The sequence below is a fragment of the Heliangelus exortis genome, chromosome 22 (genome assembly GCF_036169615.1).
Source record: "Heliangelus exortis chromosome 22, bHelExo1.hap1, whole genome shotgun sequence".
Lineage (NCBI taxonomy): Eukaryota > Metazoa > Chordata > Aves > Apodiformes > Trochilidae > Heliangelus > Heliangelus exortis.
Window position 1 is genome coordinate 9,641,377 of NC_092443.1, and position 22,345 is coordinate 9,663,721.

General features: G+C 47.9%; 1 protein-coding gene across 2 annotated transcripts in view; it reads left to right on the forward strand.

Annotated features, from left to right (window-relative positions):
* Positions 1–22,345, forward strand: part of VAV2 (vav guanine nucleotide exchange factor 2) — a 130,583-nt gene that overhangs the window by 98,453 nt on the left and 9,785 nt on the right. For both annotated transcript variants that reach the window (XM_071766629.1, XM_071766628.1), the window contains exons 5-18: positions 6,257–6,359; positions 7,669–7,767; positions 9,273–9,341; positions 10,022–10,122; positions 12,948–13,047; positions 14,363–14,458; positions 14,894–14,962; positions 17,765–17,851; positions 19,161–19,246; positions 19,480–19,612; positions 20,723–20,832; positions 21,337–21,438; positions 21,529–21,617; positions 22,328–22,344. In XM_071766629.1, coding sequence (XP_071622730.1) covers positions 6,257–6,359; positions 7,669–7,767; positions 9,273–9,341; positions 10,022–10,122; positions 12,948–13,047; positions 14,363–14,458; positions 14,894–14,962; positions 17,765–17,851; positions 19,161–19,246; positions 19,480–19,612; positions 20,723–20,832; positions 21,337–21,438; positions 21,529–21,617; positions 22,328–22,344 — 1,261 coding nt within the window. The remainder of the gene's footprint in view (positions 1–6,256; positions 6,360–7,668; positions 7,768–9,272; positions 9,342–10,021; positions 10,123–12,947; positions 13,048–14,362; positions 14,459–14,893; positions 14,963–17,764; positions 17,852–19,160; positions 19,247–19,479; positions 19,613–20,722; positions 20,833–21,336; positions 21,439–21,528; positions 21,618–22,327; position 22,345) is intronic.

Genomic DNA, 22,345 nt, shown 5'->3' on the forward strand with positions numbered 1-22,345 from the left:
GGTGTGTGTAAATCAGCATGGGGATATTCCACAGGTTCCTTCTGCTGGATCCGCTCCCAGTGCAGCCCCGTTGTGGGTGGAAACAAAACCTGTGACACAGTTCACCCATAATTATCAAAATCCCAGAACTTTCATGGAGAGCCCTCCTCAGCATGAGTGCTGCCTGGTGAAACATCAGCAATGAGTCCTCCCTTCTCCTTTTGACAAGGAAAACCTCTCCGTGTTTGACAAGGAAACTTTCACTGGACTTTTACTGGTGCCAATGGGGCATACTGGGCAGCGGTGCTGGGGGCTGCCAAGCCTTGGGGCTGCATGAGAAAGCTCTTTCTTAGCTACTGCCCATCTCCAAACAGCTGAACAAGGGCATCATTGATGAGCTGGGGATGATTCACTCCATCCAACATCCTTGCATTTCATATTGCTGGTGATCCAAGAGCCTCTGGAAGATCCCAGAGCATCCCAAAGGCTTTGGTGCTGGTGAGGAAATGCTTTTCCCAGCAAGCAGTGAAGTGACCCAGCCCATGGCAGGAATCACTGCTGAACAGCATGACCAGGCTGAGCAACCAGGGACCAAATGTGGATGGGGGATGTTCATGCCTTGGTGAAGCTCTTGTGCTGTCACTTTTGGGGTATCACAGAGATTACAGCAGGCTCCATGGGGCTCTCTGCTGCTGGGTCAGTTATCCAGCAGGTCAAGGCAGATAATTGCCTGGAAACAACAATTTCTTTTTTTTTTTTTTTTTTAAATATATATTAAAAATTTTATATATATATGCATAAATATAAATATAAATATAGATATAAATATAAATATAAATATAAATATAAATATAAATATAAATATAAATATAAATATAAATATAAATATAAATATAAATATAAATATAAATATAAATATAAATATAAATATTTTTTAAAAAAGAAAAGAAAAAAGAAAAACCCCAAAAAGCAAAAGAACAGTTTGGGGGGCAATAATAACAGGGTGTCAGGGGAGCTGGAAAGTTCTCAGATTCCCTGACCTCAGCTTGTTGGCCCCTTGGGTTGCTTTACCATCAGGCAGATGGAAGCCTGCAGAGACCCTGGGCAGATGGCAAGTGCTGTCCAGTTTGCAAGTGGTGCCTGATTGATCCTGTGAGGAGCAGTAAAGGGATGTTTGTCCTCTGCTGCCTGATTTATGCCTTCCTGCCCCAGTGCCAGCCCCTGGAGCAGCATCTCCATCACTCTACAACTCCCTGAAAGGAGGTTGGAGCCAGGGGGGGGTTGGGCTCTTTTCCCAGGCAACTCTCAGCAAGACAAGAGGGCACAAGAGGTCTCAAGTTGTGCCAGGGGAGGTTTAGGTTGGACATTAGAAAGAATTTCTTTCTGGAGAGGGTGCTCAGGCATTGGAATGGGCTGCCCAGGGAAGGGGTGGATTCTCCATCCCTGGAGATATTTCAAAAGAGCCTGGATGTGGCACTCAGTGCCATGGGCTGGGAACCACGGGGGGAGTGGAGCAAGGGTTGGACTTGATGAGCTCTGAGGTCCCTTCCAACCCAGCCCATTCTGTGATTCTGTGATCTGGGTTTGGGGGAGTTTGCCCAGGAAATGAGCAGAGCTTTGCAAGGGCAGGATGTGGGCTGGGGTTTGTCCCCCCAAAATCAAAGCGTCTGGATGAAGCTCCTCTGCAGGGATGGGACCCCACAGCTCTGGCACTGACAGCACTTATCCACCTCCCTGCTTCCCCACTGCCTGCTTTTCCATCTCTCCTGATGGCTCTTTGAGCTGCCCTAAACCATCCTGGTGCTTCTCAAGTTCTACTTAACATTTAACCTGAATTGTCTCTGCTGCCACTTAAGGTCTCTCCAGTTATTTTGTCTCATTAAATTTATGAGAGCAATTACTCCTGGTCCTCTTTACTGCACCAGAACCTCCTTTATCATGAAACTTCTCCACTTCATGGCTCTGTGCCTCCGAGCTGGCAGGGAGCCCAGCAGGCTCGGGTGGATTACATGGAAGGTGGCTTTTTGGGGTTGTTTGGTAGCAATTTGATGAATTCAGAGAAAGGCAGAAATGCTGTGACTGCTTTGATGGGAAAGGTTTAATTTGCAGAACTCGTGCCTCCTTTTTTTCTTGCAGAAGTGAATTGCTTTGAGGGGAGAAATTGTAGTGTTGCTAAAAGGACAGAGAAAGTGTTTTAAGCAAAGCAAAGCTCCACCAAAACCTGGAGCTGGGTTGTCCCCAGGGGGGGGATTTGTCCCACAGGTCCCTCAGTCTTGTTCCAAGCTGCAGCTCACTGGGGATTTATCCCCAGCAAAAGTTTTGGGGATAGTGATTGATTTCCAACCCTTTTGTGGTAGAGAAGGGGAGGTGCAGAAGATCTCCTGCCTGGCCTCAGTTTCTCAAGGGATGCAGCTCATTTGGGCACAGACTCTGCCAGCAACCTGACCCCTGCCAGAAGCTTCTCACTCAGCTTTCTCCTCCCCCTTTCACCACTGTCACCAGTGCTGCCTCCTCCTGTCTCCCCAAAACTAGTGATGTGATCAGCAAAAGTTCTCAAGTGCCTTAAAAAAAGTAATGAATAGAGGAGCCAAGGGGAGGTGATGAGTTTGCTGCCACTTTTCTCCTTGGTTCTTCTGTGTTGGAAAACCCACACGTGCCAGCCAGTTAAATAAATGGCTCTGTGGTACAAGGCACTGGGGACATGGTCCTTGTAAATGTCTCTTCTTTGGCACCAAAAGGTTTTTCCTGTGTCCTGCTTGTGCCATCTCTAGGATCCTGTTAGATGCTATCACAGCAGGAGGCTCATCCTTGGGATTATTATGTTCTACTTTGCCTGGGAAACATAAAACCTGAGGAGAATAGATGGCAAAAGGCTTCACTTGCTATTTCCAGGCAGCTGTTTCCACCCAAATACAATCTGGCTAATGAAAACCCTGCAAGATCTCAAGTGCAGTGACTGCATCTCCTGCTCTCCTGCAGCCTGAGCCTGCCAGATGTGCTGCAAATACAGGATTCTGCTTGTTCTCCTCTGACAGAGCCTGTGAATGAGGGGGTTGGTTGGATGGACTGGCTAATTATAGCTGTAAGTGCAGAGTAAGGATGAGAAAGTGGAGGATTACTGGGGAGAACTGGAGCCTTGCTGGGCAGCTGTCTCAGGGACCCTGCAGAAAAACTTCCAGCATGGACCCAGTGGTGGCCTTGAGGTCTTCTGGCTCTTAACCTCAGCCCCAAGGTTGGAAATATGGATTTGTCTTTTGACTTAAGATTTTTGTCTTATTTTAGAGCCCTTGATCCTTGATTTTTCTCTTCCTGGTGGTTCTGGCTCTGTCATCAGCAGAAAAAAAAATGCTGTGGTTGGGACAGGGTTTGGGTGTGGTGGGCTTGGCTCCAGGGCCTCACCTGGGCTCATCCTTCAATTCTTGGGCCTGGTACAAACCACATCAACTTCCTGGAGCAGATTTTATGGTTGAAGGGGTCCTTCAGTGGCCCTCAAGACCCTTAGAGCTTACCTACCTATTCTTCTGATTGCAGTCATGGGGTGCAGCATCCCTTTAGCCCAGAGGAGCTGCTGCAGGTTGTTTATTGGGGCACCCTGGGCTGTCTGCACCCATCTCCTGCTGTGGGCACCCTAGTCCAGAGCTCATCTTTTCCCAGAACCCAAAGGCAGGCTGTGCACTCCCTTCTGGCCCAGTCCTGAGCTCTGGAGAGCTGGATCCCAGTGATGGGAACAGCAAAACCATTGCCTTCACCCCCCAGGGCACTGAGGTTCGTCCTCAAACTCTCTCAACCTTGGCATCCTGATTGGGGAAACAGCACCCAGAGGTGCCACGGGTGATGGAGGGACCCTGCCCTTGCCCAGCCAAGGACCCTTGCCTTGCCCCCACTCCTTCCCTGTCCCTTTTTGACCCTTAATCCAAGGCTGGCACTGGTCCCTCTGCTGAGGGAGCTGCTCCTCAGCATGGCTCTGCCTGCCTGGGAGGACATCTGCACAGGGTGGGCAGTGCCAGGGAGGACAAGCTCATCCAAAAGCATTAGGTTTTCTGCCTAAAATTGCTTTAGAGCTGAAAAACTTCATTCTTTTATGCTTTGCATGAGCTTTCCTGGCTGGGTGAGATGCTGCCAGCCCAAAGCTGGTTACATCCATCCTCAGAGCAGTAATTGCAAGTGCTGAGGGGTGGATAAAATCCTTTCCTAAACCCAGAGCTGTCAATGAATCTCCTAATCCAGGGCAGATTGGAGGCTTTGATACCCTTGGGTAACTTGCAGCCTTCGCTGCTTTTATTGAAGGTGTAAATTGCTTTACTTTGTGAAAAACAAGCTGAGGATCTGGCCTTCCTGGCTCAGGTTTTCAGTGAACACGTGGCCTGCTTGGGGATGCTGAATTTATTGCCTCCTGCAGCAGGGGCCTGTGCTGAACACAGAAAACACCTGCCCCACTTCTCCCATTACAGCATTTAAAAATTAAAGTGTTCTTAGGTTGCCACTGGTGAATATCATCTTTTTTTTTCTTCTTTTTTTCTTTTTTTTTCTTTTCCTTTTTTTTCTTTTTTTTTCTTCTTCTTTTTCTTTTTTTTCTTTTCCTTTTTTCTTTTTTTTTCTTTTTTTCTTTTTTTTTTCTTCTTTTTTCCTTTTTTTCCCTATTTTCTTTTTTTTCTTATTTTCTTTCTTTTTCTTTTTTTTTTTTTTTTTTTCTTTTTTTCTCTTTATTTTTTTCTTTTTTTTCTTTTTTTTTCTTTTCTTCTTATTTTTTCCTCATGGTGGGGATGGTGCAGGAGTACAGGTCCAGATGATGCTCAGGATTCAGGGTTTCCTGAGGACACCTCAGGATGCTTTTTCCTCCTCCTCACAGTCCATACCATCCCCAGCCATGTTTGTTCTCATGCCACTACCCCAGCTGTGCCAGGGAAATGCTGTTGGGAGAGGGAGGCAGGAGTTGGATAGGTGAGGGTGGGAAGGGAAGATGAATCAGGAATGGGGAGTTGCTCACTCTGGATAAGGAGCAAAGCTGAGAAGATAAATATATTTATATATAAAATATAAATATTGGTGCAGATAATAATGGTGACAGCAACTCTTGGGGAAGGGGAGATGGATCACCAGCTATTAGTGGGCATTATTACAGCAGCTGCAATGCATCACTCCAGATGAATGAGAGGGATCCATCATGCCCAGTGTATTTATTTAAAATCCCTCAAACTTTTATTAAATAAATCTATTTTTTTTAAAAAAAAAGTATATAGAACTGTGTTTTAGAAGAGAAGTAAAGCCCAGCTCTGCAAGCAGATGTGCTCCGTGCTATAGAAGAGAGAGATGTCAAGCACTACAGTTTGAGCACAGTTTTACACCTAAATATATTTGTGTGTAATTAATGCCCATGTGGAAAAGAAACTGCTGGTAAAATATGTGAGCTGTGTTTGATATCCCAGCACTCCTCACTGTCCTGATCCCAGGGGTTTGACTGCAGTGGGAGCCCTGAGCAAGCAGCACCTGTAGATCTAAGTGTTCAGATTATTAATGGTAATGGGTATTTATTGTGGGGTGAATTTTCAAAAGTGTTTTAAGACTCAGAAGCCTCTGGAGGGGTTTTCAAAGGTTCAGATGAACAATTAAGTACCCAGCATCATCACCTTTGCATACAAATTGGATGCTGCCTCTTGGTGCTGCCTTTAAAGCCTGTGCCAGCAGGCTTTACTCCTGTGTTCTTTAAGTATAATACAGTGACAGTCACTGAGATAAGAGCTGTTCCTCATCCTAAAGAGGAGAGGAAGGAGATGAGCAGGAGGGGGGGGATCTTCAGAGGCAGGTGGACCTGTGTGATGGCTCAGATGGTCCTGCTGGGTGCTTGGCTGGTGGCTCAGTCCCAGCCAGTGGGGCTGTCTGGACCAGCAGGTCCATCCTGGCTGGACTGGTAGCTCTGAGCAGACCCTGGGCAGGGGCCGAGCTGGCAGGCTGGGCATGGCTGGGCATGGCTGGGCATGGCTGGGCATGGCTGGGCATGGCAGTCGTGGCTGGCACAGGGCTCAGAGCAGCTTCTTGGCTGCCATCCCCACTGGTGTCAAGCAGCATTTTGCCTTTTCCAGCCTCCAGCACTGCGGGTACCGAGTGGGCAAAACCCCAGCTCCTGATGCAAAGGGGGAATGGGGACTCGACATATCCGTGCTGAGGGCCAGGAGGATTTTCTTCTGGTCGTGGTTATCCTCCCTCCTTGCTGGTTTGCTTGATAAGTGGCAGTGAACATACCCTCCTTGTCACTAAATCTCTCTCCTTCTCCTTCCAGCGAACACGATCTGGGGGAGGACATCTATGACTGCGTCCCCTGTGAAGATGAGGGGGATGATATCTATGAAGATATCATCAGAGTGGAAGTTCAGCAGCCCATGGTAACAATTTATACACTTTTTCAAGCTACGCCTCGGTGGGAGGAGAAGGGAGAGGATTCAATTAAAGAGATCAGTGCCCATCACTGACAGGGGATGCTGCAGGGCAGGGGGTTTGCAGAGCTCCTTGGGACTGACCTGTCAAATTTGGATGAGATTGGCCCTGAGGGGGTTCTCCAAGGAGTTTTTTCCTGCCCTATCCTCTCATCTGAAGGAATCTGGGGAGGAGGAAGGGAGAGGGAGAGCGAATAAGCCCTAGAAGATAAATTAAAAATGACAAATGCCAAAGCAGCACATGGCCCTTTCAGCCCTTCCTGGGGAGGGGACGTTGCAGTGTCCCTGCCTGCTCCATCAGCCACATCTCCCCTCTGGAAATGCAGGAGCCAGTTGGCTTAGGAACTGGCCTTGGGAAGGTCTTGATGGGAATTTCTTGCATAGAAGGCAAAACCAGGTGAAAGCTCCCACTGTGTGGGTGCCCTGCAGCTGGGTAGTGCAGGGTTAGGGTCAGTGGCAATTTTTTCCTGTCCCCTCCACAGTTTTCCTGGAGCAGTGATGGAGCTGATGGCTCTGACTGCCTTTCCTCTGCTTCCCTGAGGAAAAGAGCTTCTTTTTCATGTATCCCACATATCCATCTAAATATCAGAATTTTTTAAACGTTTGTTGCAGTAGCAAGTGTGTCATGCTAATTGCTTTCTTGTATTTCTGCATGCTTCAGATTAGATATATGCAGGTAAGATGCATTGATTAAAATCCTGTTTTCCTTCCAGCTGATAGGGCTGAGATGTGAGTTGAAGGGGGGGTGGGCAGAGGGTATTCCTACCCATGCATGATCACTAAAACCCCATCACTGAATCACCTCCCAAGTTCAGGGGCTGCACTGACAAGTGCAGCAAATCCCAACGTGTGTTTTCAGCTCTTCTGCACAGAGAATAAGGTGTTGGGGCTTTGAGAAAAGATTTGACCTAAAATCATGAGACTTGGCAACTCTGGAAGAGGATTTGTATAAGTGTAATGTATCACCTTCTGAGGCTCTGGTGTGAGTTTCATCTTGAGCAAAAAGAAATGGGGAAAAGCAATATTTATCTGTTATTTTTAATTAGGTAATGTAGTGATAATAAATGCAAAAAATGTAGTGCTTGCCATGCTGAAACACATTGAATAGTACAGCCAGGGTTCCTTTCTAATTTTTTAAAAATAAAAATAGCTTCCCTTAACATAAAGTAGTAATGGGTACTGCTCTGCTCCCCATGAGCAGGTTGCTGGACCCCACTTCAGAGTTGTCTGAGCACGTGTTATTTTTCCTTTTTTCTAGAAAATGGGAATGACAGAAGATGACAAAAGAAACTGCTGTTTGCTAGAAATCCAAGAGACTGAGGCCAAATACTACAAAACCCTTGAAGATATAGAAAAGGTAAGAGCTGAGCCATCTTTTACCATTGCCTTCCACATCCTGGCTTGATGTTTCATGGCTGTGGGAGTTCTCCCTGCAAGATCTGGCAGATGTGATGAGGCAGGATCACTGCATCCTCATGGAAAATTGGAGAGAAGAGGCAGCCAGAAAAGCCATAGTGACAGGCACAAATGTGCAGCCTGTAACTGGAGGAGCCAAATGACATATTTTTTTCTGATGGCTGCATATTGCAAATAGGCTGAAAACCATCCCTGCTGTGTCCCCCTGCTCCAGGCAAGAGAATCCCACTCCTCACTCAGCCAGGCCAGTCTTGCTGATAAGAGCTGTGTTTGCAGATATCTTACCACTTGGATTGCTATGGAATAATTTCTTTATTCTGGGCATTTTTCAAGAAGTGCTGTAGCTGTGCTGATTTGCCATTGAAACTAATTGGATTAAAAGTGCTTGGATTCCTGGGTTTTAATTGGTTTTGATAAATTGTTGTCATGCCTTTCTTTTAAATAAAAATAAAATGGGACACCTCAGCAAGACAAGGGAGTCGTGGTTGCTGCTGGAGCCTGGAGGTGGTTTCTGCTCCCAGGAAAGCAGCAGGAATGAAGCACAATAGTGGAAATCAAGATGCCATTTCCAATCCCCCTAATGCTTTTGTTTCCTTCCCTTTTGCAATTATTCCCCTCTTGTCTGCTGGAAGTTCCCACAAAGCAGGTGTGAGCACAACCAGCAATAACATTCCCCATTTCCCATGAAAACATCCCAACATACATTTATGTCATTTATGTCAATAGCCCTTGTCCCTTGTTCCCTGGAGGCAGCCACTGCTTCAGTCTGAAGGAAAAGTTAAATGACTGCTCTGATACCCTTTCAAAAGGCTCACCAGGGCTTGGGGGGTTCTGATGGTGCTTTATGGGTAGAAAATTCTGTCTTTGGTGCATTGCATCAAGGGGGGGGGGGGGTGGGTTTTTTGTAGTTACAAGTCATGGCAACACTTCTATGAATATGTATTGGTTCAGAAAGGCATTTCCAATGTAATCACATCAGGGGAGCTGTTTCAAGGGCAAAACTCCAGAGGGATGGTCAAGGAACTGGAAGGATGCTCCAGAGCTTTTTCCAAGTGCAGGGCAAGGATTGCAGCCAGGGGAGGAACTGGTGGGCACTGGAATTCCCTCCCAGCAGACTCAGCAGGAGAGGAGGGGGCTGCACCCACCCATGGGGGGGGTCTTGCACCTTCCCACGTGCCATGAGGGGGGAGATGAACCCACTGGGGTTCCCAGCTCCTGCTCAGGTCCCCAGCACAGCCCTGTCCTCAGAACTTCTTCTCATTGATCAGCTAAAAGGTCTTTTCCCAGCAAAATGATTTTATGATCAAGTGCTCAAATCCCTTCAAACCTGACTGCTCCACAAGGTAAATCCAACTGTGACCCAGGGAAAAACACCTCCCTTGCACAAAAAGAAACTCCCTTGCTCCTCTCTGGTCTTTCAGTCCCTTTTCCATTCATTTCTTGCAGAACTACATGAACCCACTGAGGCTGGTGCTGACCCCCCAAGACATGGAAGCTATTTTTATCAATTTGGAGGTAATGGCATAGGCATCGTGGCTGAAATCTTTGGTCTTATCTTAAATCTTTTGTTCAATCTTTTGTTCTTTTCCTGCTTAGGAGAATGCTGGCAGAATTCATGTTAGATTTGTGCATTTACTTGTAGTGGTTCAGTGCTTTGTGTGCTGCAGAGCCTGGATGGGTTTAGGAGATATTCCTCAATTTTAGAGCTGGGGATTATATGAACTGGAGGCAAGAGAAGGGTTTTATACACAGGATGTTCCCAGGCTGGAGTTGGGTATTTTACCTGTATTTAGAGATGGTTTGTGCACACCATGATGAAGGGATTTATTTCTCTGCTCTTTTACACTGGGTCTGGGTTGGAGCCTCTCCACCTCTTCTGCTCCTTCCAGACCTGCAAAAGAGACTTTAACACACATGGAAATTCTCTGGTGTTTATCACTGTATAATGGAATTACACCCCTGCACTCCTGGCCATTTAGGGCTGTATCTCATCAGAATAACTTATTTTAAACATGGCTAATAATAAGGAAAAAAAAAAAAAGGAAAAAAAAAGAAAAAAAAAAAAAGAGAAAAGAAAACAAAAGAGAGAGAGAGAAAATGAGTGCCTGATTAAGTAGTGAATGTGCATTTCCTTAAGCTCTGTTTGCCCACTCGCTTGGGATGTGTTTAAGGTATTGATTATTTCTTGGGTTTAGGACCTAATTAAAGTGCACTTCAATTTCCTGAGAGCCATCGATGTTTCCATGATGTCTGGAGGAAGCAGCCTGGCAAAAGTGTTTCTGGAATTCAAGGAGAGGTAAGTAAAGGAAATGCAGTCTTCAGACAGCTCCAGTTTTACCAGATTTGGGTTAATATTTTAGGGCTGGTTGCAGAATTAGAGCCAGGAACAATGCCTGCTGTTGCAGACTGGGTTTGTAGCTGCAGATAAATGCTCGTGGGCAGCAGGAGCATCACTCAGTGCCAGGACTTGAGCAGCCAAATCCAGGCACAGCCCTGCCAGGCTGCCCAGGGCACTGCTTGGGGCATCTCTGCTCATCCTGGCTGCATCCACATCACTCCTGGGATCCTTGTTCTTACACCAGGATCTTGCTGGCCTGACTGCCTCCCCTGTAGGACCCAGTGCTGTGCAGGCTGAGTGTGTTTACAGGGATGTACTGGGGGGGATGAAGATGGGAAGGTGATGATTATGGTGAGGAAGGATGGAGTAAAACCTCACTTATTTTCAGGGAATGTTAATGTCACCTCCTGCAAGCAGCAGTGGGGACTTGGGGCCCAGGGAAGTGGTAGGATGACTCCTTTGCAGGGGGGACTTTGCTCTGGTTAGATCAAAGCAATTGCTCACCCTAAAAAATTGCATGTTTGGCACTGTTCTTGTCCTGCACCTATTGCATGATGAGGAAATGTAAAAGGTTCTTTGGCAAACTTAATAGATTCTGTGTTTTGGCAGCTGCAAGCAAGAGTACCCCCCAACTCAAAGATAAGGCTAATAAAAGCCTTTAATATCCTTATTACTAATCAAAGGCCTGATTCATTGTGGAATCGTGCCAGGGTGTTATTTCACTGTGATTAAACCAGTGTCTAGACACAGAAATGCCATTCAGAAGTCAATAACTCCAGAAATACCATCTGCATGAATAATACACCGTAAGGTCACGTATTCCATCATTCCTGGCACCTCTCTTTAGAAGAGGCATGGTTGCTGGGTTAAATAAAAGAAAAAAACAACAAAAGAAAAAAAAAAACTTTTCAAAGAATGCAAATAATTTCAATATAGACATAAAACTCCCTCAGGTGATGTTGATCTCCTGATTCCTGGCTCAGCTCTCTGCATGTCGGTGCCATCCCCAGGGCTGGGCTGGGCATGGGAGCAGGGAAGGGACAGGGGAGGAGACCCAGAGGTGCCATTTCTCCTCAGGGATTCTGATGGGGCTGTGCAGGAGCACGAGGCTCAGTTTTGGGCTGAGAGATCTTAAATACAAGTTTGGTTTGTTTCCCATTTCCCAGTGGGAGGTCAGCAGAGCTCTTGTAGCCCATGGGTTCCCTGCAGGTGGGTGAATGAACTGGCTCAGTTCCTGAGAGGCTTTGCAGGGAACTTTTTTAAGGACCTAAAAGCCTTCCTGAAGGGTGAGGGAAGGAGCCAGACCGATGGCTGCAAGGTGGCAAGGGGGGCTCTGAAGCTGCATTCAGCCAGAGGGGATCTCAGGGACCTGAGTGTGGTGGGAAGGTGCTGGTCCTGGGGAGTTCTGGCTCAGGGAACCCAAAACCCCATCTCTTGAGGATAAAGAGGTCAAAGCAACCTGATCTAAATAGGGCAGGGTCCTGTGCTCCATCAGGAAAAACAATGAAAAGGCATTTTACAGCAGGGAAATGGGACAGGGGAGAAAGGGAGCTGACCTGGAGAGAGTCTTGTCCCACCAAGAAGGGAATCTGGACCTCCAGAGTCCCTGCTTGATCCCTGGATCAGGATCTTCCCCCACTGATGTATCCATGACAAGCAGTTCTCACTCCCCTGTGCATCCTCAGAGACATCCCAGCAGAATGATAGATTGCTCCTCCACTTTGCAGGTTTAATTCTTTGGGGTTTTGTGAAAGGAAATAGATTGTAAATCTCTGTCTCTGAAAGCTGGAGGTTTGAATTTATGCTCCTGAAGCCTCTTTGAAACTCTCCCGGTGCTGGCAAGGTACAGATATTATTGTGCACGTTCAGAAGTTGTCAGGAGGAAAAAGGGAAGAATAATCTGTCCTGGCTGCTGCTTGGCTGGGGCTTTGCAGCTCCCATAAATCTCCCTATTCAGTTCCCTGTTGGGGGATGAGAGTCCCACATTTATGGAGCTGACACCAGGTCAGGTGCTCCCAGATTGTCTCCATCGAGAAGAGAGGCCCCAAAATAATGGATGAGTTGCAGTGTCTGATGGAATTCTGTGTCTTATTCTGTGTCTTATCAGCAGCAGTGCAGGTAACAGCACGGGGGGAAGGGGGAACCCAACCTGTCGGGCAGGATTAATGAGGAGGAAAAGGGGGGAATCCAAAAACTGCTCTGTTTGGGTCAAGTGTTTAAATTTATAGCCCAGGGTTACTTCACAGTGCTTCCAGAGGCTGTGACAACCTTCTTTCCCCAAATTTCCCCTTCTTTTCATCTCTAGGTCCCTGCTGCCCATCCTGCAAAGAGCAACGAGCTCCTTGGGGTCCTGGGGGATTTTTGATTTTTCTCTGAGATGCAAATGATTATCACCCCTGCTCATTCTGGGCACTTCTCAAGAATCAGACACTTCCTTGCCTTTTTCTTTCGTTGGTGAAATCTCCAAAATATGTCACCCTGGGGAGCAGCAGGAGGAACCATTGCACCTCCAAAAATTGGGCTCCTCTGGCCACCCAGCCCCTTCTGCTCATCGTGAGCTGAATCACCCCCATAGAACTCCAGCTCTGGAAACCTGAAAAGATCAAAATGTTAAAAAAGCCGTGCAGTAAAAGAGTGTTAATACTTTGCTAAGCAGTTATATGGGGGAATAGCTGTTTGCCTTGTCCTTTCACTGTATATAAGTATATATATAATCTTTTATAAGAGGTCATAACTGCCAGCAAGTGTTTCTGATTAAATTTGTGATTTCCCCCTCTCTCCAGGCTGCTGATTTATGGCAAATATTGCAGCCACATGGAATATGCCCAGAACACACTCAACCACCTCCTCGCCAACAGGGAGGATGTCAGGCAGAAGGTGGAGGTGAGCAGGGAGGGGACAGCAGGGCTGAGCATTGCCCACCCCCTTTTTCCTGGGTTTGGGAGGGACTTGCTGGAGCTGAGGCTGTTGGGAATGTTTGGAATCTCCCCTCCTGATGTAGGGAGAGAGGGGAGGGATGCGGGGGGTGAGTCTGTGCTGCCCAGAGGGAGGGAAGCAGGGGGTTACCTGGTCCTGATTCCCCTGTTTCCCCTTCATCCCCCTCTCAAACATGCTCTGTGCTTCCTCCCCTGACTCCATCCACATCCAAACATGCCAGGTGACTTTATCTGGGCAGGGCTGATAACAGATTCCTCGTGCAGGGAGACCCAAAGGCACAGAGCATCCCAAGCCAGGAGCCATGTGGCTTCCCAAGGTCACCCCCAGCAGCAGGGACAGTCAGAGGCCAACCCCAGGCCCCAGGCAAGCTCCTGGATTATTCCCCTGTCTGCCTCCCTCAGCATGAAGGCTTAGTGTAAATAGGGGCTGATCCAGATATTAAGTAAATCAAAGGAGCCCCAGAAGGGATGCATTGTTGGAGCTGTTTTTACCCAGCTTTAATTCCTTCTTTGGTCTTGATGCTAATCTGAATTTGCTGGGCTGTCTGGACATGTTTACCTCGATTTCTGCAAACGCTCTTTGATTTTTCAATGCAAAAGGAGCAGCATAAATCAGGGATAAAGCTGTGCATGCCATTTTTTTGAAACGTGTTCCCTGGCTCTTACACCCAAGCCCGTGGCTGTAGCATCCATCTCTCCCACGCTTTTCCTTCCTCTCTCTCCCTCCTGGCAGCTCCACTCATCTTCCTGGGGGGGCACGTGGGGGATGAGGGTGTCTCAGCCACCCATCTAAATGGGTCTGGGCAAAGGTACCGAGTCACAAAACTTCCTCTGATCACAGAACTCTTCATGATTTAATGCTTAGCAGCAGAGCCACAGCCCCCGGCTGCCGGCTTCTCCCAGCCCTGGCAAATAAAACCCATTAGTTGGAGCCACTGAGGAGGTGAGTTAAGCTAATGTGTTCCATGTGACATTTCCAGAGGTCTGAGAGCATTCTCCTGCTCCCCTAATGAGCAGGATCTCATTAAGCTGGCAGAGCTCAGGCTGCATTTCAGGGCCCAAACTCTGCCTTTTATTCCTCCGGAACCTCTGCGGTGGGAACCCTGACACGCAGGGATCAGGAGCCACTGGCTTCACAGAAGCAAAACTTGCCAGCCAAGGGGTGTTTGGAAGGTTCTTTTTGGTGGCAACGTCCTTATTTTCCCTGCTTCACTTTCCCTTGTTTTCCTGCTTCACTGCTGCTGTGTTGCTTTCTCTAACAGGAATGCACCCTAAAGGTTCAGGATGGGAAATTTAAATTGCAAGATCTGCTGGTGGTCCCAATGCAAAGAGTTTTGAAATATCATCTCCTCTTAAAAGTAAGTGGTTTTCACCTTTTTAGGCTGGAGAGTGAATCATTGCCATATGCAGAGTGAGGGTTGCTTTTTTTTTTTTTTTTTTTTTGCCCCTTCAAATGAAATAATTGCTGCAGCTACTTAACACAACATAATATTTGTGCTGCCTTTTAAAGTACACTGACCTAGGGTAATTCTGCACTTGTTAGCCACGAGAGGCAGTTAATGAATATAAAACAAGCTTGCATATAATCTGATTATGTGTGAAATTCCTCCCGTCAGTTCCATGTAACACATCTCTGGAGCACCAACCACTTGGCTGGTTCCCCACCCTATGGCTGCAGCCACCCATCCCAGCATCCCTGCATCAACCAACTTAGCAGGCAGCCCTTACACACCCAAACTCTTATTTTTTTAAAATTTGTCCTCAGTTTGGTGGTTTTGTTTTTTTTTTTTCAGGAGCTGCTCAGCCATTCATCAGATCGCCCAGAGAAGCAGCAGCTGAAGGAGGCTCTGGAGGCAATGCAGGTATGGGGGGGGTGAGATGGGGCTTCACTGGGTTTGGGGTGTCACAGAGCTCAGGACCCCTTTGCTTCTCTCCAACAAAAAAATTAGATGGAAAAAATCACCCAACAGCCCAATGGAAGGCAGTGCCCCCTCCTTCTGGCCATGCACGTGTGTATTGATTGCCACTTGATGCCATTGCCTTGCAGCAGAGCTGGAGCCATTGCTTTCCTCTTCCTCCCCAAGCTGCTGGGGATGCTGGGTATTTGTTGACAAGTTACAACTTTGCACTAATTGCTGTTGTGTGTAAGGAGGTTGTGCCAGGTTCAGCTCTTGGTTCTGCTGGGAGGGATCTGGAGGAGCTCCAGCCTTACCAGCAAGTCAAGGATGTGTGTGCAGCATTGCCTGTGTGCTCTTACCCAGGCACTGGTTGGGAATCCTTTTACCCAAACAGATTTTTTTTTTTTTTTTATATTAAGGGGAAAATGCTCTTTACACAGATGAAGACTTCTGCTGTCAAAATTTTGCTTTATTTCAAATTTTTTTAGCTTTCAGCTGAACACCCCCACCACCCCCGAGATCTCAGTGGTGGAAAAAAAAATCATCCAAATGTTTTCTGTCTTGGATACATCCCACACTTGAGCTGTAGATCATCATCAGGAGGATCTGACTTGAGGGTGATCTCTAAATCCAGGTTTTCTCTCTGGAGAGCAACACAGAGGATTCATCCCTGGGCTGGCTCCGGTGTTCTCTGGTCTCTTGGTTTTCTACCTCTGAGCAGCAGCTGTGGTCCCAGCACTTACAGAAGTTGGGTGACCTTTTCAGCCAGTATCCCTGCCAGCCTGGGAGCCCAGAAATGATCTCTAGGTCACTTTGGAAAACTTTAGGTGGTTTGAAGGACATGACATTCCCAGCTGCCCTGGCCTCAGCTGAACACCAGACCTGGGGACAGTCACTGCACAGCACCCACTGACACCCCTGCTAATAAATTAATGCTCAGACTCTGCTGCGGACTCACCATTTTTTTCCAAGGAGCTGCCAATAACCATCAGGAAAGGGCTCTGTGTTTTGTTGTGCAGGTCAGACCCTGCTGGGCTGGGCAGGAGCAGAGGAAGCCTCATGGTTTGGTTTTAATTGATCTGTAAATCCAGGCTTCATTTACAAGCAGTGGTTTTCCTCACAGATCTGTCTGCATTGCTGCTGTCTGGGGTGGGAGCCCTCAGAGCTGTGTCTCCCAAAGGGATTCTCTTCCCTTTTATTTTTGCACAGGTAACTTGGCACACAAAGCAGGGGCAGGAAGAGGTGTGGGGGAGACCTTCTGACTCCTGAACCACCTGGAAGGAGGTTGAAGCAAAGGGGCTTGGTCTCTTCTCCCAAGTAACAAGTGACAGGACAAGAGGAAATGACCTTAAGTTGTGCCAGGGAGGTTTAGGTTGGGTATCAGGAAAAATTTCTTTCCCAGAAGGGTTGTCAGGGACTGAGCCGTGCTGCTCCCTGGAAGGGTTTCAGAACCATGGAGCTGTGGTGCCATGGGTTGGTGGCCTTGGCAGTGCTGGGTTAACAGTTGGACTGGGTGATCTTCAAGGTTTTTTCCAAGCAAAACAATTCTATGATTCTGTAGGATTTCACCAAGAAATTGGGGATATGTGGTGCATGTACCAACTCCCCACCTGAGCACACAGAACTGAGCCCCTGGGTGATGGTGGGGACAAGGCAGGTTCCCAGTTAGATCCCACAGCCCCAGTTTGGACTTTGCTGTTTCAATCCTGGGATTTTCTTCCCCACTCGCACAGAGATGGGCTGCTCAGCAGGAGGGAACAAGAGCTCAGGATGCTGGGGGATGCTGCTTCCTAAGACTTTGGGGTTTGTCATGCTTCATAAGCATCCCTGCCACTGGCCCGGTGGGGTGTGCTGTGATGTTATAAGTATTGTCACACAGATTTGTGATTATCATCTGTGCTTAACCCTTCTTGTGTTGGGAAGCTGAGAAAGGTCTGACCCGGAGGGGACGTCTTCAAAAATCCCATGTTCAGATTTAATCCAAGTTGACAAGAGCTATTGTTAGGACACAGAGGGAGGGAGCAGAGAAGAAGCAAACAGGCACAGAGAAGATGCTCTGAAGGGGGTAAGAAGTTGTTTTCATGGAAGGGATAGAGTTCCTTCTCTTTGATGGCCCCAAATTTGGGCAAGCAGGGATTTCCCTAGGGCAGAACAAATTCCATCAAAAGAAGGAGACATCCTTGTTTTACAGCACAGCCTTTGTGTGGTGGGAGGTGTTGGATCCCCAGAGGTGGGGATGTTGTTGCTGGGTGTCCCCTGGTAAAGCTGGCAGTGAGCATCCCAGCTTGGGAGTGATCAGAGCACCCCAGGAGGTCAGCTGGAAGCAAGCTGGGCAGAGACAGCTCAAATGCTGTTCCCAGCTCAGGTGCAGCCAGGTGCCCAGAGCAGTTATTTTACAGCCAGGGATGTTTTAACAGCAGAGCATCACTCACAGCTTTTGTATCTGGAGGGATAAAGGGAATTACAGTGATGAAAGCTGGGAGGGAAGGATGCTGCTGGGGCTGGGGATGCCCAGGGCAGGTTTGGGCTCTCACCAAGTCAAAGCTGAGGGTTTGGTTTGATGCTCAGCACTGGATTCATGGATTGCCCTCTTCTGGGAAACCATCAAAACTGCAGCAGCAGCACAAAAAGCTTGTGCCCAGGGTTCCTGGTGGGACTCTCAGTGGTGGTTGCAGGGAGCCAAGGCCATGTGTTTTCTGCATCCCTGAGGTACTTGTTTCAGCTAGAAAATAGAAATCAATATTCTCTTTTTTCTTTTTTTTTAAGGACTTGGCCATGTACATAAATGAAGTAAAGAGGGATAAAGAGACGTTAAAGAAAATAAGTGAATTTCAGAGCTCTATAGAAAATCTGGTAAGCTGGAAAACCCTTTCTCTTCCCACTTCAGTTTGATTATTATAAGTTTTTTTGCTCCTTCTATGGAATTGCTTCTGAATCTGAGGAGCTACCCAAGAAAGATCCCTGTGTGTTCAGACCCCCCCTGCTCACTGAGTGGTTTTGCTGACTGTCCAGAGGTTACAAACCCCTTTGGCTGTGGTGGAGGTGGCTTTTGGTGGCTTTTGGTGGTTTTTGATTGTGCTGAAATTATTTCTCCAGCTTTTCCTCATGTTATCAGTGAAGGGGGGCACCCAAGAATTCCCCAGATCTTCTGCTTAATTTCCTGTCTGCTATTGAAAGTGTGTTTTCTTTTGCTGTTAAGAGGATGGGGAAGTTAACTGAAAGTTCTTGCAGTTGTCCCAAGGCCCCTTTGGAGGAGAAGGGCACATGTGACACTGATCTAATCCCCAACATCTTAACCAGATATTTTAAGGAGACTCTCAACCCCCAAACTCCAGAGGTATCAAACAACCTGGTCCCATCATTGCCCCTCAGCCCACCCTGTGCATCACTCACTCGAGCCCTGGAGCAGCCCATTAATTTAATATTCAGTGACAGAGCTCCAAGCTAATGAGCTTTTCCCCCCCATTTGCCATTTTTTCTCCCATTTGGGAGAGGAGGGCTGCTCAGCAGTGGGCACAGCTGCTCTGCTGTCACACTTTATGCTGGGGTAATGCATTTTGGGGGCTGCCACCTGAGATGCTCCAAAAGGGCTGATGAAAGGGGGGGCTGCCCACCCCGAGGGCTTCCCAGTGGTTTTTAACCACTTCCCAGGGGGTCTAACCTTGATTTCATTTGAAAACAGTCAGCTTTTAATAGGCAGTTGTTTAACAGACATAGACAAAATTGTTCATTTTCAAGAGAAACCTGCAAAAAATTCCCCGTGGGGTGCAAAGTCAAACTGGCCAACCCCTTGGGTTGGGTTCCAATCTCCCCAGAATCTCCACTCTTGTGTTCAGAATTGGAACCAAAACTACGACACCCTTAATCCTGGTTTTGTAGAACCACCTGGAAATTGTTTCCATGGGGATTTGCTTTCTGGCTCCCAAATCTTGCAAAAATGCTTTGACTCCTGAGCCTTGCTCTGGGATGCTGGTGCTGGAGCTCCAGGGATCTCCCGTGGTCCAGGACTCTGCTGATTCCTGGGCTCCCCTTGGCAAGGGTGTTCCCAGGAGGTTCTGCAGCTGGAGGCAGGACTTGGGGGGGATCTGAGTTTGGGTTTTAGCCTCCAAAAAGCATCATCCAGCCCCAGCTGCAGCTCTCAGCCCTGCTTTGCTTTCTGCAGCAAGTGAAGCTGGAGGAGTTTGGGAGGCCAAAGATCGATGGGGAGCTGAAGGTCCGCTCCATAGTCAACCACACCAAGCAGGACAGGTGAGTGAGCAACAGTGTTCCCAAACTACATGTGCCTTGTGCTCATTCATTCTGTGGTTGCAGAGATTTTGCAGAGACAGAATTCACCATCCAGGTGAAACTGCAGCAGGGTTTGGGCATTTTGCTGTGCTGGCTGGGAAGCTCTGCAGAGGTTTTTTCATACTTCCTCCCAAATGGGGACCTTAAGGAGCTTCTTGAGCAGGGTTGCTGATTCATTTCCTTGCTTTGGGCAGGTATTTATTTTTGTTTGATAAAGTGGTGATCGTCTGCAAAAGGAAAGGATACAATTATGAGCTGAAAGAAATTATTGAGTTGCTCTTCCACAAGATGACTGATGACCCAATGAATAATAAGGACATTAAGAAGGTAGGTGGACCCCCTGGCTCTCTGCTGGAGAGCATATTGGAGCTGTTTGGGACAGTCTTTGGGCAGTGTGTTCTTCTTAGCCTTTCAAAATAGAAGCAGAACTTGCCAAAAGCTGGAAAATAAATGCTCAGTTTTCAGGGCAGCCTTACAGAGAACTGGGAAATGTTTATTAATGTGGGGCTGGGCTTGATCCTTGACCTCCATCCTTGCAAAACAACCCTGAAGAGGCTGGGCTGATGGGAGTTGAGAGGGAGGAAGCTGCTCCCTGCTTTCCAGCCCCTTGGCAGTGAGGGATGGGCAGGAGGTGGGGGGAGGAGGGCAGGTCCAGCTGGATGCGCTCACTCTCTCATCAGTTGTGGGGTGGAGAAGCCTGGGAAGGCAGCAGCTTCTTGCCAAAATCAGCACTTGGAGCATGGTTGCCACCAAAGAAACATCATTTTGCTGGTGGTTTGGGGCTTGGTCTGCAGCCATGAAGGAAAATCTCCCAGCTCTCAGTTTAGCAGAGACCCATCAGCTTAATCCACTGAGGTGCCCTGGGAAGAGCTGTTGTAGAGAGGGGACAAGTGACATTTGGGTGAGATTAGCCAATTTTACTACTTGGGTGCTGAAGAAAATGCTGCTAGCTTTGTGTTTTAATGAAATATATTTCCACTTTGCCCTCCTATGCTTTCTAGTCTCATGGAAAAATGGTAAGCAAAGCAACACCATCTTCTCTTGTGTTTCTCTGTGCAATGTTGTAATGAGACAGGCAGAGCATATGTGCAGTGGGCAGGTCAGATGTTCCTCCTGGGCTGTCAGGGAGAGATATAATGGCTGGGGAGGATCCATTGGAGCAGAAAAGTCTGGGTTCTCTCATCTGTCACCTTAAAATCATATTCAGCCTTAGTGCATGGTGCCCATGCCCTGAATGGCATCAGTAGTTGTGCTGTGCTATAGGAACAGGGAGCTGCTCTCCCTCCTTCCCTGCTGCTCCAAAGGTTCAGAAGCAGGAGAGGGGCAGGCACTGAGTGAGAGCAGTCACTGAGGTGCCTGAGTGAAAGCAGAGTGGTTTTTCCTGCTTGGGCACTGGGATCACAGCCCTCCCATCAGCCCTCCTGGTTTCTCTTGCAGTGGTCCTACGGTTTCTACCTAATTCACCTCCAGGGGAAGCAGGGCTTCCAGTTCTTCTGCAAGACAGAGGAAATGAAGAGGAAATGGATGGAGCAGTTTGAAATGGCAATGTGAGCACGAGTGGCTGCTCTGGCAGTCACCAGGCACGGGGGGGGTGACAGTGTCTTGGACCAGCAGGGCACTGGAACCAGCTCCAGTAGCCAAGCCTGTGATGGGGAAGCTGGTGTGGGCAAAGGGAGCTTGGGTCCAGCTTGAAATCATCCACCCTGCATGCCAGCACTGAGGTGGTGATGCAGCTCTGGAATGACACCTTGCCATGTGGCAAGCACCAAGGGTGCTGTAGCAGAAACCCTTCTGGTCCTGAGCAAACCAGGGCTTGGCTCTGGGCTGGCAGATTCTGGGCTGATGATTGACTGGGGTGAGGGCCAAACCCATGAATGTTGTTCCAGGTTGCTGGGCAAAATCCTCTCTCTGCACAGTCAACCCCCTAGACTGTTTCCACACTGGATTTCTTATCTGTCTGGGTAGTTTCCAAACTTAGACTAAAATGCAAACAGGGACTGCTGTGCCAGGACTCCTAGGGACAGGTGATAACCCCCTGGTCCTTCCCTTAGGTCCAACATAAAGCCAGAGAAAGCCAATGCAAATCATCACAACTTCCAGATGTACACATTTGAAAAGACAACCAACTGCAAAGCCTGCAGGATGTTCCTGAGGTGAGCACCATCCCTCCAGCATCAGAAAGAAAAGCTCAGAGCTTGAGGCTGAATTAGGACTTTCTGACTTGTGGTTTTTATTTTGCACAGAGGAACCTTCTACCAGGGCTATCTTTGCCCCAAATGTGGAGCTGGTGCTCATAAGGAGTGCTTGGAGATCATTCCTCCCTGCAAGATTGGTGAGTTATTTCACAGCTTGTGCCAAGGAGGTGGATGCATGTGGATGGGCTGCAAGATGGGCTCTGAACTAATGGTTTTTATGCCTAACAAAATCCAGGAAGGCTCCCATTTACCTCCCTGGGCTGTAATTCACAGTGCTTGGTGGTTAAAACAAAACAAACAAGAAACAAACTGAACCCCTCCAGAAACTAAGGAGCTGCATCCCATGTGTGTCAGTGGATGGATGGCAGCCCCGTGTGCTGGGGGGATGCACCCATCCCTTAAATGTGGTGCTTTTCAGGGAGATGGTGATTTCTTCACCAGATGTTGGTTGGTGGAAGCTGAGGTTCCATGCCAGGGGTCACATTTCTGGTGACCAGGAGAGGCCTTGTCTCCAAATCCCAAATGCCCCACAGCACTCCAGGAATCCGTGTCCTTGGTCACCATTGAGCAAAACTAGGACACTCCTCCCCTCAGCTGGGTCAGAGCCCTGGTGTTAGGGGATTGTCCCAGGGAGAGTTTGGTGGGGAGTGGAGGGAGGAAGAAAGAAAAAAAATTGCAAAACTTTGTGCAAGTGAGATGTCCTTGTCTGGTTCCAGTCCCTCCTGGTGCAGGGTTGCCAGGAGTGACCCCAGCCTCTGCTTCATGCTTCCTCCAAGCACCAAAAGAAACAGAAAACGGAGTTTGTTGCCTGTTAAATTAACCCCTTATTTCAACATTTCTCTTGCAGGCTCATCAGCAGACCAGG